The sequence below is a fragment of the Suricata suricatta genome, chromosome 3, assembly GCF_006229205.1.
Source record: "Suricata suricatta isolate VVHF042 chromosome 3, meerkat_22Aug2017_6uvM2_HiC, whole genome shotgun sequence".
NCBI lineage: Eukaryota > Metazoa > Chordata > Mammalia > Carnivora > Herpestidae > Suricata > Suricata suricatta.
The window spans coordinates 139422376-139438831 of NC_043702.1; the positions used below are offsets into that span (position 1 = coordinate 139422376).

At 49.4% G+C, this 16456-nt stretch overlaps 1 protein-coding gene across 5 annotated transcripts in view; it reads right to left on the minus strand.

Annotated features, from left to right (window-relative positions):
• The window catches only part of TRAF5 (TNF receptor associated factor 5), a 50782-nt gene that overhangs the window by 27481 nt on the left and 6845 nt on the right, over positions 1-16456 (minus strand). Inside the window, exon 1 of one of the 5 annotated variants that reach the window (XM_029935329.1) lies at positions 13916-14301. The exons of 2 other annotated variants lie outside the window; for them this stretch is intronic. In XM_029935329.1, the coding sequence (XP_029791189.1) occupies positions 13916-13986 (71 nt within the window). In that variant the 5' untranslated portion in view covers positions 13987-14301. Of the gene's footprint in view, positions 1-5734; positions 5964-13915; positions 14302-16456 lie in introns of those variants that run through there. 2 more of the 5 variants (XM_029935325.1, XM_029935327.1) reach the window with 2 other exon arrangements.

Genomic DNA, 16456 nt, shown 5'->3' on the forward strand with positions numbered 1-16456 from the left:
CTTGGGGGCGCCTGGGTGGCTCAGTCAGTTGAGCATCCAACTTCAGCTCAGGTCGTGATCTTGCAGTTCATGAGTTCGAGCCCTGGAGCCTGTTTCAGATTCTGTGACTCCCTCTCTCTCTGACCCTGCCCTGCTCATGCTCTCTCTCAAAAAACAAACATTAAAAATGTTTTTTAAATGTTTATTTCTTCACTTTAAGATAATGAGCCAATTATATGTTAACATAAAACATTTTTATGAAAAATTAGCCATCTTACAAAACAAAAAAATGAGTGAGAAGACTGGCATGGTCTTACATTTTGGCACGTCTCTGCTTAGGCTTAAACAGAAGCTAGCTGGGCTCTGTATCCGATACTCCGGTGCAGTCAGTGTGCTACCGTACTGCACATCATGAAGCTTTTGCAAAACACCACTGTATGCCCAGGGAGCGAAGCAGAGATGGCAAACGACCTTAGCAGTATCAGGAAAATAGTATTGCCCATGCGGATCCCCTGAAAGGATCTCAGGGAGGCCACTTTATACAATTTGCCAATTTCGGTACCCAAATTGCCCATGAGCTGCTTTCCTGGTAAGAGCTGCTCCACCCCCCCACCCCCACCCCTGGCCCTGCTCGATCAGGCTGCTGGGTGGGCCCATGTCTTGTCAGCCTCTGTGCTGGGGGGCCCAGCGCAGTGACCCTCACAGACAGTCTCCTTACCCCTGCTGCATGGCCAGCAGAGGCCTGGGGACCCGATGCCCCAGCCTCCCTCTCCCCTCCTTTGTGTCTTGCTCAGCTGCAGTCACACAGAGGTCATCTACCGACCCTGTGCACTCTCTAATCTGTTATCTTGCCCAGTATTTGTTCTTATGAAACTGAATTTTTATCTCATTAGGTATTTTTTTAAATAAGCACTTACGTTCTGCTACACCAACACACTAGATGTTTCAGGACACACAGCCTTCCTGTATATACACTGGACTGTTTATATACCCTCCCGGGGCAGAGCCTGTCTCCTTCCTCTGAAGCTTTTTTGGGCCCATGACCAGCCCCCAAAATGGAATCAATTCAATGTGTTTGTTCACTGATGTGAGACAGTCCCAATAATAGAACTATAAAAGCTGCTGTTTCTTTGTCTAACAAACATATTTCTCCAATTAATTGAGCATTTCCCAGCAAGTGCTTTGTCATTTCCAGGCAGCTATTTAGTGGAAATAAATAAGAGTTACATTTTATTAAAATCTTTCCCCTTTGGGTATAACAGCTTATGTAACAGGAACAGTAAAAAGAGTTCAGTTCTTGCAAATAGAAAAGAAAATCATCAAAATCACTAAAGGGCTTGTATACCTCCCTACAGCAAACACTGCCTTATTCCTTGGGAGAAGATATTTGCAAATGACATATCTGCTAAAGGGTTAATATTTAAAACCTATCAAGAACCTATCAAACTCAACACTCCAAAACCAAATAATGCAGTGAAGAAAAGGGCAGAAGACATAATAGACACTTTTCCAAAGAAGACATTCAGATGGCTAAGAGACACTGAAAAGTCACCTAACATCAGTCATCATCAGGGAAATACAAATCAAAATGAGATACCACAATGAGACACCACCTTCCACCGGTCAGAATAGCTAAAATTAACAACATAAGAACAGATGTTGGTGAAGATGTGAAGAAAGGGGAACCCTCTTGCACTGTTGGTGGGGTGTTCTCTCTCTGGAGAATAGACAGGAGGTTCCTCAAAAGACTAAAAATAGAACTACCTTATGATCCAGCAATGGCACTATTAGGTATTTACCCAAATGATACAAAAATACAGATTCAAAGGGGTACATGCACCACAATATTTAAACTGTGGAGAGAGCCCAAACGTCCACCAACTGATGAATGAATAAAGAAGATGTATATACATATGTGTGTGTGCACACACATGCGCATGCAGGAATATTATTCAACCATCAAAAAGAATGAAATCTTTGCAATGATGTGGATGGAGCTAGAATGTATTATGCTAAGCAAAGTAAGTCAGAGAAAGACAAATATCATATGACTTCACTCACATATGGAATTTGAGAAACAAAACAGATGAACATATGGGAAGGTGGTGGGAAGATGAAGGGGAAACAAACCACAAGAGACTGTTCACAGAGAACAAACTGAGGGCTGATGGAGGGAGGTGGGTGGGGGATGGGCTAGACGGTGATAGGTATTAAAGAGGGCTTCTTTCGATGAGCACTGGGTGTTGTATGTATGTGATGAATCACTGAGTTCTACTCCTGAAACCAATATTGCATTACATGTTAGCTAAAATTTAAATATTAAAAAAAAAATCTGTGTCTTATTCCTGTCACTGACGGAACTCACAGCGTGGGCCTCCTGCTGAAAAGTTATTGACTCAAACCTAAAAAGACAACAGAAAAGCACATACAATATGCTCCCTAAGGACTCTTACTGAGTTTCTGATAAATGCCATTTTTTAGCTTCATAAATTACTGCATCTTTTCCTTGAGAATTTTCTAGGTATTCCAAAGGAAAGCTGTAGATGTCAGGATTTAAGTTCTTTACTTATAAATTTCTTCTGGTTCATTTTTGGGGAATACATAATCAACAGTCTAGCATTTGGAAACAACAGAAGTTTAGGTTTTAGTTACAACAGAAAGGACACATATCTAGCAGAATTCAGCCTCAGGTTTAAAAAAGAAAAGTAGGTCCTTATCTGTCTGTCTGTCCACACTACCTCCACAGGACCCACACATATTGTTTAGATTAATAAAAGTTTGGAAAACTCAGGAATGTTTTGATAAATTGTTTTATACTTTGTAAGATATAAGCCCAGCAACTATGCCTCCAGAGTTTTCACAGTCTGATTCTTGGGAGTTACTAGTTACCACGGATGAAATTCCAGAGCGAAAATGGCACAGGCCCAGAGACCTGGGCTCCATCCCTGCTCTGCCACTCACCAGCTATGCCACCTGGGGCAAGACACTCCCCAAAGCAACCTCATTTATACCTCATTTATACATCCCTCCATGTCCTGGTTTGGGTCCCAAGAGTGCAGACATCTGTGATACTAATTTGCCATTGGAGGGTGTCCAAGTGAAGCAGACGCAATCAGACACAAGAATGACGCCATTATAACACCCTCATAACAAGCATCACAAAAGAACTGTTTGAGCCCAGGTAGGGGTCCCTAATGCTTTCTGAGGTGTCTGTGCTGGTTTCACAGAGAAGAAAACATCTCAGCTGGTCTTGAAGAAGGGGGGAGGAGACATTTTCTAGATGGAGGAGACAAAAGAATTTCTCAGAGGATATCATAAAAGTTCTGGAATGGTTAATAATTAACTGCAGCTGAAGTGGAGCTAAGGGAACATGCCAGTTATTTGCCTGTCGGTTCTCAGGTCCACTCTCTGCTCCTCTGCTCTGGTCTGCCTCACCAGGTGGGGTGAGGGTTGGCCCCCACCGTGTTTCCTGGGCTCCCTGGCTTCTGGCTAGGTTCGGCGATAAGAGACTGGGGGAAGGGAGAAGCCTGAGTATTTCTCTCCCATCTCCTGGTGTTGGGCAGCATTCCAACAGTGACTGGGTCTCCTCCAGGGCTTTCATCACCACCAGATGGCCCCCGTCTCTGTGGACTGGCTCCCATCAGGCAGGCTGAGAGGATGGTCCCCAGCTCCTAAGCTGTGGAGGGGGTGGCAGCCTCCCGGCAGGACTCATCTCCAAGTTGCCTCACCCGGGGTCTCCTGTTTGGCTTCCCACCGTACCTGTGTAAGTTGATTCCTATGTAACTAAATTCCTGTCAGAAACCCCTAAAAAGGTTGCTGTGAGATGTAAGTGTGGAGAGAGAGAGAGAGAGAGAGAGAGAGAGAGAGAGAGAGAGAGAGAGAGAGAGAGAGAGAGGAAGAGAGAGGAGGAACGTGGCATGAAGAGGCCCACACTGGGAGTTCAGGGGAAGAGGCTGATGTAAAAGATGAAGAATGACAATGGCCTGATCCAATGCAGGGGGAAAGAAAAGCCATGTTTGTGAGGCATTCCTGAGATAAAATGCAGAGATTTAGAAATGGGCTCTGTGCAAGGGCCAGATGAGAGGACAGTGGAGGATGACTCCTGGGTTCCTCTGATGACACCAGTGGGACAGGATGAAGGAGAGAAGCAGAGAAGCAAGGATGTGACATATCCAGGTCGGGGTCCCTTAGGAACAGCCTTAAGGAAGTTGGAGGTGAGTCAGACGAGCTGACATCTAACATCTCTTCCAGAATAAACGACGTGATTCCTAGGAATGGCCACATTTCCTTTGTGGTGTCAATAATTGTTTTTAAATTGCCCAGGGCATTAATTATTTTTTTCTCTACAAATAATTCAGTTGTCATTTTAGTCACGGCATTTGGCATAGAAGGTTTAGATCTATGTCCGGAAAGTAAGAGCTGGAGAGAGAAGACTCCCGGAGAGACACCAGTGGAAAAATTCCTTGCAGCCAGTACTGAAGTCTGCCCTTCCCACCTGTACCTGTGGCTACAGCGCAGACCTGGTTTCCTCCCTGCCTGGGATTTAACTGGCGCTGCTTCCCCCACAGTAACCCGTTCAGCCTCCTGTGACCCTCCATGCCTTAGTAGGTCTGAGATCCTTCCTGCTAATGATTTCTGGGGCCCAGGGGCTGTTGGGAAGCGTATACAGGTGCCTGGGAAGGGTTTGAGGCCTGCGGGGGAAGCCCACAGCCTTCCCCACGACTCCTTTGTAAGGGAGGGTCCTGGGAGCTGCAGAGTCAAGAGAGGCTGCTTTCTCTGACAGATGGGACTTACAGGGCCAGGTGACAAGGTGGGGGCACAAAGCCTGGGCAGGAGCCTCAGGATGGTTCTTGAGCTGTGGGCAATGGAAAGGTAACACTGCACTGGCCAATGAAATGTGCCAACCAGGGATGCGCTGCTGGAAGGCAAACTGCCGGTTCTCAGGCTCTGTTCAGGCTTCTCCCGAAGCAAACGGAGCCGGCCCCCTGACGGATGCTCCCACGCAGCAACAGGGGCAGGTGCAAGGATGTTATTTCCCAAACCCACCTGAAAGCCAATGAAGGGTCCTGGGCTAAAATAAAGGAGAAGAGATGTGGTTAGTAAGGAGGAAAAGTTAAAATGTCAGATCCCAAGGTGCAGTGACCCAAGGAGACTCTGGAAGGTGCCCAGCCACTAGAAGGATAGGCAGCTCTCTCACTCAGTCACAAGGCCTTTGGATTCTGAGATTCTGCTCTTCCAAGAACAGCTCCTAGCAGGGAAGTGAAAGAAGAAGAGGAGGAGGAGAGGGAGGAGGAGGAGGGAGCAGAAGAGGAAGAAGAATAAAGGCATTTTATCTAGTATGTTATCCTCATGGCACCAGGGAGAAGTGAGATGGATTTAAAGTGGTTATCAAAGCCTGCACCGTCAATGGCTCAGAAAGATCTCTCCTTGGAAGACGACACCCCTCAAGACAACTGCTCGGCCGGGGCTCCAACCCCCGATCCTCGCTTCCTCTCCACTGCTTCCATAGCTTAACACAACAACGGAACCACTGTATTGTGACCTCTGGGAGAAACTGGTTTTATTTTCATTAACCTTTCACCATGCAGACTAGACATTATTTTCATTAACCTTTCATTATGCAGACTAGACAAAGAGGAAGGGCCTTGGAGAAATACAGAAGTAATGAGGCCATTTTCCATGAGGCATAACGTGGGAGGGAGACCATGCAGAGACCAGGTGACACCACAACGGCCAATTTGCGACAACAGCTCACCAAACCCGCGCCGATCCACGGGACGGCTGGCTTCGGGGTTGCAGAAGCCGCAGTATCAACGTGTACTCTTGTTCTTCTCTTTTCCTTACGCTCTCCCAGAAGAGGGTTTTCTTGGATACAGGATGAATGATGTGGATAAGATTTTAATTCCTGTGAAGAGAAGTGTGACTTCTCTCCAAGTTGTCAGGAAACCCCTGGTTCCTTGTTTTCCTGGGGGTGCAGCAAAGCGCTGTTGGTAAAGAGAAGGGGGTTCAAGGACTGCCTGCTGGGGCGCCCGCCTGATTGTGCCCCTCGGCAGCTGCTTCCTGAATGTCAGTCTCACTCACAGGGAAGCCTCAGAACCATCCGGAGTCCATCTGGCTCCAAGAGATGCTGGAGCAGACCTTTTAGATTTGCTCTCAGAAACTTAGACCTAGAGAAAAAACGACTGATCTTCCCCCATGAAAGCTTCCTCCTTAGGAAGCTGTGACTCTGTCTCTCTGCCCCCAGCCTCAGTTCCAACTCTTTCAAAGTCCTCCCTGCTGTCTGGGGTCAGCTCCTGGGCAAGCTCCTCGGGGAGACCCGTCCTCATTCAACCCCAGATCCTCAGAGCGAGCCCTCTTCCTGGCACACAGCACTCAGTGTCGGCTAAATAAGGGGCATCTAAGATTAATGTGGAGGCTTTATTGGAAAAGGGCCATTAGAAGGAGGGCCACGAAGACAACCTAGGACAAATCTGAATGAGGCAGGGGCACCTGGGTGGCTCAGTCGGTTAAGCCTCCGACTTCGGCTCAGGTCAGATCTCACACTCATGGGTTCGAGCCCCGCGTCAGGCTCTGTGCTAACAGCTAGCTCAGATCCTGGAGCCTGCTTCCAGTTCTGTGTCTCCTTCTCTCTCTGCCCCTCCTACTCTCATGCTCGCTCTCTGTATCAAAAATAAATAAAACATTAACAAAAAAAATTTACAAAAAAAAATCTGAATGAGGCAGACAGAGGGCAAGGGGAAAATATGAAAAGATGTGGATGGGACCTAAGGGCTAGAACTGGATCTGGGTCAGGATTACACTCAGTGAGACTATGTCTAGGCTCAGAGCCAGCTAGTTTACATGCACAGTCTTGTTTTAATCCTGACAGCAATTCCATGGAGTATAATGCACATCATTAACATCCCCAATTTGTTGAATGAGGGAACTTGGAGAGGTCCTGTGGACAGGAAGCAGTGGAGGCCTTCCTAGGATAAGGAGGAACTGGGGTTCCTCTCTGCTTCTCCAAAGTCTGCCAAGAGGCAGTGTGGTATGCTGGCTACCACCATGGGCTCTGGAGTTGGCCTGCCTGGGCACAAATCCTGATTCTATCCCTGAATAGCTATAAGACCTCAGGCAAGTTACTCAGTCTCTACAGTTCTCAATTTTTTTCATCTATAAAGTAGTGATAATGAGGGGCGGTGGGTGGCTCAGTTGGTTGAGCATCCGACTTCGGCTCAGATCATGATCTTGTGGTTCATGAGTTTGAGCCCCACGTCGGGCTCTGTGCTGACAGCTCAGAGCCTGGCACCTTTTTCGGATTCCTTGTTTCCCTCTCTCTCTATTCCTCCCCCGATTGCATACTGTCTCTCTGTTGGGAGCTGCCAGAAGAGCTGCCAGAAGACAAGACACGTGCCTTGACCTGCAAGATCAGCCACCCGCACAGCTGAGCTGCATTATCACCTTCAGCTGAGGCCTTCTTGTTTACCTCCCAAGCCTTTCTTGTTAGCCTCTCAGGACACATGCTGACGCTGCAGTCCTCGCCCTTGTTTCCTAGCAACTAACTCACGTCAACTGCCCGCCTTCTACCTTTTATAAGACATGCGTGTCTCTCAATAAAGAAGCAGAGCAGCTTGATCAGAAACCTTGCCTTGCCTCCACTCTCTGTGCTCCTTCCTGCTCTATTCTTACTCCCTCCCTCAGGAACGGACTCAATTTACCACCCCGCCAGCCGGGGTGGAAACATGACATCTCTCCCTCAAAAATAAATAAACATTAAAAAAATTCTAATAAAAAATAAAATAGTGATAATGATAGTTGTAATTACCTTGTAGAATCCTTGAAGATTAAATAAGTTAATCCCATACATTAAGGATCAGCTGGCCCACCACTTGTTTTTGTGAATAAAGTTTTATCAGAACACAGCAATACTCATTTGTTTTCATATTGTCTATGGCTGATGGGATTTTTTTTTTTTTTGCTACCATAGTGGAATTAAGCAGTTGTGCCACAGACCACATGGCCCAAAGCCTAAAATATTTATCTGGTTCTTTACAGAAAAAGTTTGCGGACCCCCCTCGGCATGCAGAGCTTATATGGTGGACACCAGACATGCTATAAGGGCCACTACTATTATTATGACGCATTTGCCCCAGGGTCCCTCCATCATCCTCAGCCCCACCCTGAGGATGACCTGACAGCCTGCCATGCAAGGCACTGTATCAGGCTCTGGGGGCTGGGGAGCAACAAGGCAGAGAGGGTCCAAGCCTGCTCCTGTGGGGCTTACAACCTATTGGAGGAGAGACAAGGGAGTGACAAACTGTGGTAAGTCCTTCATAGAAAACAAACAGGATGCTGAGATAGAGAACAGGAGCTGCCACTGTCAACAGGAAGGGCTCACGGAGGAGGGGACACTTGAACAGCAAGGGCAGGATAAGAAGGAGCAAATGGAGGAGCCGCAGGAAGGATGCTGCAGGCAGAGGGGACAGCAGGGTAACGATCAGTTCTGGGAAAGGCCTTGCCATGTTCAAGAAACAGGCCAGTGTTGCCTAATGTCTGAGACAAGAGGAAGAGCAGCAGGAGATAGGGCAGGAGCCAGATCACATGGGCCTGGTCGCCCACGGGAAGGAGTCGGGCACGTACTAAGAACAGAGCAATGGGAAGCAGCATACGTACTTTAAGGAGCTAATGGCAGCGTCTGCTTTGGAACCTAAAAAGACCATTCCGGATGCTGTGAGAATGGACTCTGAGGCGGGGGACGGGGGGAGGGCGGTCAGGAGGCTGATCTCTACGTGGAGACGCTGCAGCCGTCAGGGAGAGATGACCCAGAACTGAACTACGGTGGTGGCAGGGAAATGGAGCAAATAAGTGACTGAATATGAAGCTTGGAGGCAGGGAGGACTGGAGGCTGGCGCCAGGATTTGGGCCTCAAAACCTGAGGGGAGGTGGTGCTGTTCAAGGAGATAAGGAAGAATGAGAGTTTGCAAAAGGAGGATGTCTGGAGTCATTTGGGACCAGAGGGAGAGGGCCTCATCCCTTTTCCTGAAGACACCCCTGCACGTAGGAGAAAATGACCTCAACCACTCCCCAGCATCTCTCTCCCTCCCCCCATGAAACTTGCCTAAATATTCCCATTTCCTCCCTATGTTTTTTCATGCTTGTGGGTGTTCCCTCACTTACTGGTTTTCTGCGAATGTCCTTTGCTTTGACCGTATCCCTATATTCCTACCTCACCCCGGTCCCCTTGTCCAGGCACAGAAGTGATAGTGATAAATGACAGTTCTGATCCCAGAGTTGAGTCCTGAGAGCCCATCCCCCCCACCCCCCCACTGTCCGGTCACCTACAGTCAGCACTCCCATGGAGGCTCGAATCAGAATTATACCCTTGCAGGTGGGCACAGCACCCAGCTGACTCATCTTCACTTACATGCTTAAGGTGTACCCATTTCCATGATTTCTCCAAATACCACCCCCTCCCCCACACAGGGTGCTGTTCCCCCTCATCGGGGACCCTTCTCTCAGCTTACTGCTCTCTTTCCATCCAGAGCTGCCTTTCTGTTGTCATTTTCCTCATTTCTCTATTTCCTCCTCCAAACACATTTTCCTCCTTACTTCACCCAATGCTTTATTCTGCATTCGTGCTTACACTGGACTATCTCCCACTAAACGTTCATTCGTTCAATCACTTCGTGTAAATCATTCCCTTGCTGAGAACATACTGCACGCAGACACTGAGGGGGAAGCAGAAACGCAGCACGGCAGGCTGATTCCCCCCACCCAACGCCCCCACCAAGCAGCACCTGCATGGGCCCCTTAGCCCCCTCCCCTCTCTTCCATTCCTGGCTCCAGCAGTGCCCGCAGACCTGCGTCCCTCCTAGGGTCCCACGGGTGTGTCCCTGCAGCCTTGCCTGCTCTCCAGTTCATCTGTGCCCTGCCCTTGAACAGGGGGGCTGGGGCAGTGGGTGGGTAGTTCGGAAAAGCATATTATGTTAGTTTCATGACCTAAACTGTAATCACACAATCAGACCTGCTGATTAGTCTGTCCTAAATCATAGCCCTCCTGCCCTTTATGTGGCATTTGGTACTTCCTCCTTGAAACCCCCTGATCCCTTGACCCTGCCCCCCCCACCCCCACTGACACACTTCTGCAGGGTTCCACGCGGGCCTCCCCTGAGACTGAGTCGGCCTCTGTCCCTCATTCTTGCCCAACTCCCACCTCTCTCCAAGGAAAAGGCCTCCTCATCCCAAGGGGACTTATTTCCAAATGCGGGTGGGGATCCCTACTTCATCACATCCTGGGCTGTCAGATCAGCCTCACCACTGTCTCACACCTTCCCTTCCCAACCACCCTATTTTCTCATACAGACAGGGAGACCAAGAGTCCAGGGGCTGGGCAGGCAGAGCCACATCCCAGTTTGGATACAGGATCTACAGACAATGGTTTATATTCAGCTGGGAATTTAGAAACCTCCGCCTGCCCTGCCCCCCTTCTTAGCCCAAGGGTTCTCAGAGGAAAGAGACCTGAGATCACCCTCAACAGGCTACAGAACAGACATGCCAAGCCACCTTGGCTTGACCTTTTAACGACTTTTAGCGACAAAAGGCCAACATCACTCTAGCCGTGCCTCATCTCCCACACATGCTCACGTACAACTGCCTCTGTGCTAGGTTCCCATCTCCAACGCTGACCACAGACCTGTGACACACTGCCCACTGCCTCAGAGCTGGGTGGGGCTGGGGCTTGGACCTGAGCTGATGGCCTGTGAGAGGCAGACGGAGCAATCCCTCCTGATCAGCGGTGAGGCCAGGGTCCAGGGAGGAAGCAGATGGAACCAGAGATGGCCCCACATCCCAGCTTCAGGGGAGAAGCTTCCTGAGGTCTGCTACTCCAGCTGCACCCCAGATGCCCCACCCACACAGGGGTGGGCATCCTAGAATCCTGCTCATAGAATGGTGTAGCCCCTGGGTTCTTGAGAACTTCGGGTTCTTGAGAACAGGACAGCAGAAGAGGGAGAAAAGGAAAGGAGCCCAGGGAGGGGGCCCAAGAGAAAGAATTTGACAGAATGGTTCCCCCCCAAAACTGAGCCAGTCAATTGTGAAAGGGCTTAAGAGCTGAATTAGCCAAGGGTGTCACAACTTTTTAAAAACAGTGAAACTCATCAAACCAAATCTTAGGCAGACACATCAGTAAATAAAAAAGTATACAAGGGTGCCTAGGTAGCTAAGTTGGTTAAGTGACCAACTCTTAATTTCGGCTCTGGTCATGATTTCCCAGGTTCGTGGGATAGAGCCCCTTCATGGGCTCTTCTTAAAATTCTCTCCCTCTCTCCCTCTGCCCCACCCCCTTGTTTGTGCTCTCTCTCTCTAAAATAAATAAATAAATAAGTAAATAGTGTACAGAGGAACTATTTTGGTTGAAGCAAGGCCTGCAATCTATAGCCCTCTGGCAACTTTTTCTTGGGCGATCTTAGGGGTTCCACAGTTAACTTTTTTCAAGATAAGGATAATAATAACACCACTGACACACACTGGTACTTAGCAGTTTCTATTTTTACACACCACATCATACCCAGTCCTCACACTAACCCTGTGGCACCATCATCACGTTTCTGATGAAGTACCTGAGGCCCCAAGCGGTCAATCAAATTGCCCCCAATCACATAGCAGGCGCATGGTGGTGCAGGAAAGTGAATCTAGGCCTCTGGACACCAAGTCCAGTGCTAGAGGGAAATGTACCACATCTCAACCAACACCAAGACGGAAGTCTCGATGAGAGCCAGGGCAGCCTAGAGACCAGCTCTGGGCCCAGACCGCTGGGTCCAATTCCTTCTGCCATTCACTTACCTGTGTCCTCTTTTCCTCATCTGGAAAATGGGACAATAGTAGCTGCCTCTAAGGCTTGGAGTTAAGCCTGAAGGTGTTAATCCATGCAAATTACTAGCACACAGTGCCTGACACATAAATAAGCACTAAATATCCATGCATGTCCATCCTTCAGTCTTGTCAGCACGTATTCAGTGCCTGCTGCATGCACAGGCCTGTGTCTCATTCTATGGAGGGAGGGGGTGGGGTGGGGGTGGACCCCCAGTTACCAGACAGTTCCTGTCCCCAGGAGGTTTTCAGTCTAGGTGGGGACCATGCCTACGTACAAAGTACACCAACGGTGCACTCTAAGAGTGTGCCCTGGAGCATGACACAGATGCTGGCTTGGATACTTGACCCCAGAGAAACAGACCTCCGTGTCAGAAGCCTGTTTGTTACAATCTTTTAGCCTACCCTGATTCATGTATTTCAGAATCAAGATCTCTCAGTAGTAACCAGATTCTATAGCCAGTTACCATGTGAGACGCACAGAGCTCGACCAGTGGGCCAGCTTCTAGACCATTCCTCATGTTCCCATCTCTCAGATGGTGCTGGACCTCTTCTCCCTTCTATCTATCTGGTGAGCTCATCTTGGCTCCTCCCTTTGAGGAACCAAGGGCTGACAGTGCCCGCATTTCTTCCTGCAATCGGGACCTCTCCTCATTCCTCATGCCTAGTCCGTGCCTCCATGTCTGTTCACCTGGCACCCCACCCAACCTGCTCCTCCCATGGCCTTCCTCTGCCTCAGTAAAATGCTGTCACAATCACCCCATTGCTTGGACCAAAACTTTGGAGTCACTGGTCCTTGGCTCTTCTTACTCTGCCCCCCACAACACAAATCCTCCGGCTCTTCTTCCAAACATATCAAACTCCCTACTTTCAGCACAACTGTCCCGGTCTAGGCCAGTGTCATCTCCCTATGGGGGACAGCATTCATCTCTCAGCTGGCCTCCTGCCTCTGTCCTTCCCTGTACAGCACAGTCACACCCCAGCAGCCAGAGCCATCCTGTTAAAGACAGAAGTTAGATGTGCCACTCCTCTGCTCCAATGGCCCCCGTGTCACTCAGAATTATTTGAGTCCGACGTGATCTGGCTTGTCCTCATTTTCTAGCACTCTCCACCTGCTCACACACTCCAGCAGCATGGCCTCACTTTTTCTTGATTAGCGCAAGAGCCTTTACTTGCTGCCTGTCCCCGCCACCTGAATGGCTTGGTCCTGGGCTCCAGGGATCTGTGCAAACCCTCCCTCTCAAGTGAGCTCTTCACCGACCGCCCCACTTGCAAACACAACTATCCCTGACCACACGCCTCATCACCTGCTGCATTCTTCTCCAAAGCACTCACCACCATCAGGCATGGTGAGGTTTTACGTCTGTCTTCCCCAGCCAGAAGGCAAGCTCCAGGAGGCTGAGGTGTTTCCTTTGTTTACGGAGGCGCTGATATGAGAAGGGCGCACATGACAGGCAAACCATAAATACCCAAAGACCAACCGGCTGCCTTATGGAATTCTGCAAAAAAACAGGAAAGCTTCTCTCCTACCTATCCCACTTCCCAGTACCTAAAACTTCTCATCTCAACTCTTAGTCCTGAAATTCCACCAGTTACAGCTGGACAGGGCAAAGTTGGCTAAGGATGGCTGACTTGAGGGGAGCCTGGGTGGCTCAGTCGGTTTAGCGTCCGATTCTTGGTTTCAGCTCAGGTCATGAGCTCACAGATTGTGGGTTCGAGCCGCACTTCAGGCTCTGCGCTGGCAGTGACAAGCCTGCTTGGGATTTTCTCTCTCTCCCTCCCTCTCTCTCTTTCTCTGCCCCGCCCCTACTCACGCTGCCTCTGTCTCTCTCAAAATAAATAAATGTTTTTTAAATTAAAAAAAAAAAAGGATGGCTGACTTGGGGAGGGGTAGTCAGTGTCAGGAGGGGAGGGTCTAGCCATATGGGGCTGGAAGAGCCACGTTTGAGCTATGCTTCTTAGTCCTACTAACGTGAACCAAGATGTCGGAGAGGCTAAGTACCTGGGAAAGAGGGGGAAATGTTGAGGAGGATTTTTAAAGGTAGATAGGCCAACAATTCAACTCAAAGAACATGTAGACGGCTCTCACCCAGGTGCCTCACAAGGTGCTAGACGGCTGAAATCACATTTGCCAGGGTCCTTTTCTGGAGGCTTCACCATGTGAACAGGTAACAAGAGTCTGAGGCCAGGTTTTCCTTTTCAGCTCACTCTCTTGTTTTCAGTATCTATTTCAAACCTTTCTCTTCTCCGCAAACCGAGACCACGCCCCCCAGGCCTCACCCAGAAACTTCACTTCCTACTGCACAGAAAAAAATAGAAGTCTTCAGACCAGAAAGGCCTCCACTTCCTGCCGCCAGACCTACGTGTCTCCCTGCACAGGGGACCCTGCTCTGCTCTCTCCCTCTCAGGGCGTGTTAGAGGTGACCTCTGAATGAAGCCAAATTCTGCACCTGTTGGGACCCCTGCCTCCTCAGGGGGCTTCACATCCACCGTCACCTGCCCCACCTTCTTCATTGCCAACCTCTCTCAGCTGGCTCCTTCCATCACTCTCTCACAGCCAGGTCTCTCTAGAGATCAAGTCAACACTGAAAATCCTCACTCTTGTATTTCTCGAAAGTTCGAGCTCTCTTTCCTCTCACAGCCAAACTTCTTCACCCACCCTCACCCTCACACAGTGGAGGGACTGTCTCCATGGGCCTCTCTTCAGTCCAATCCTCAGTCGGCTTGGTCCTGGCTCATGCTCCCACCAAGCCACCCAAATCAGTCACCGCTGGCCCACTAATGCTGATGATCCATTTTCAGTCTTCATCTTACCCTGGCTTCTCAGCAACATGTGACCTTGTTGTCCCCCTCCATGCCCTCCCGCCAAACACACACTCTCTTTTTAGCCTCCCTGAAACCACACTGTCCAAGAACAGAGACAATGTATGAACTAACAACTTCCAACTCTCTCTCTCTCGCTCTTTCCAGACCTCCTCTGCATCTAGACCCACATAAAGGCCACCTACTGAGCGCCTCCTTCCGATAGTCTTGCAAGCACTCCAAAGCCAACACAACCCAAACTGAACCGATTTCCCCTCTCCTAAACTGCTCTCTCCAGAACTACATCTTGCTAAAGACCCAACTCTTTCTTTTATCTTCCTGTGGTTGCCAGACAACTGGAATCATCCGGGCGATGCCTTCTCTCTCCTCCCCTGCATCCCATCAGTCACAGAGGCCCCCCCGAGTGTACCTGACAGGTACACTCCGCCTCCTTCCCTGCACCCCCACGACCAACACCCTGATTCACGCCAGCACCCCTCTCACTTGGGCCACAGCACTGCCTCCTATAACCGGTCTCCCTCACCCACTCACTCCTCTAAGTACTTTCCACACAAAGCCTGACTGAGCTTCTGAGAACACCAAGCCGTGTCACTCACACAATCTTTTCACAGCCTCCCCGTTCCTCTAAACGTTCCAAAGCCCTAACATATGCCTCGGCGGTCTTGCCTGATCTCTAGGGTCATCTGGGAGCTGCCCTCATTCCCTACCTCTTATTCTCCATTCTCCTTGGTCTTCTTGTTATTCTTTTTTTTTTTAAGTTTTTATTTATTTATTTTGAGGGAGAGAGAGAGACAGAGAGAGAGAGAGAGGGAGGACAAGCAGGGGAGAGGCAGAGAGAGAGAGAGGGAGAATAAGCAGGGGAGAGGCAGAGAGAGAGAGAGAGAGAGAGAGAGACAGAGAATCCCATGCAGGCTCTGCACAGTCAGCACAGAGCCCGACTCAGGGCTCAAACTCAAGGAATGTGAAATCATGACCTGAGCCGAAATCAAGAGTCAGATGCCTAACCAACTGAGCCACCCAGGTGCCCCTGTTCGCCATTCTTCATACAAGTGGCAAACTCGCCCTCCCTACAGTCTTCACCCGTCAGGCAGGTCTCCCTTTGCTCAAGCTGCTGTCTCCAATGGAAACATCCTGTCCTCCCCCTTCCCTAACCGTTTTCTGAGCGAAACTCACCAAGGCCCAGCTTAAGCATCACATATCCAGCCAGGCCTTCACATACCTCTTCGTCCAGGTTAGGTCCCCTCTTCCAGATCGCACACTACACTTCTCCTTCATAGCACTTACTAGGATTGCAATTCATTTTTGTATGTAATTATCTGCTCACTATTAACTGCACCAGCAAATGGAAACCAGGGCTGGGGCCGTGTCTTTTTCAAGTTGCTGGCACAGAGCAAGCGCTCACGTATCTGAATGAATGAGTAGCTGCCATTTGGGTGCCTACAATGCACCAGACTGTGGCTGGAAGCTTGTTGTTCCATTTTGCACAGCAACCCATTGAGGTGCGGGCACCAGTTTTCTTTTCCCGTTCATGTTCCCCAGATTAGGATTATATAACACAGCTGGGAGGCGCTGGCTGGTCTCCTCTCAAAGCTACTACACCTCACTTCCCTCTGTACTCCCACAGTGCTCACTCAGTGCCTGACACACAGTAGGTGCTCAACTAAAAGGGACAGATGGAATGACCCACTATCAAGGGTGTAGACCTCACCCTAGCAGTCTGCAAAGAAGAATTACTATTCCCCTCTTCCACAGGAGGGAAGAAGATGGAGTGAGGGCTTCCAAGGGTCACCCAACAGTAGGTGGCCAT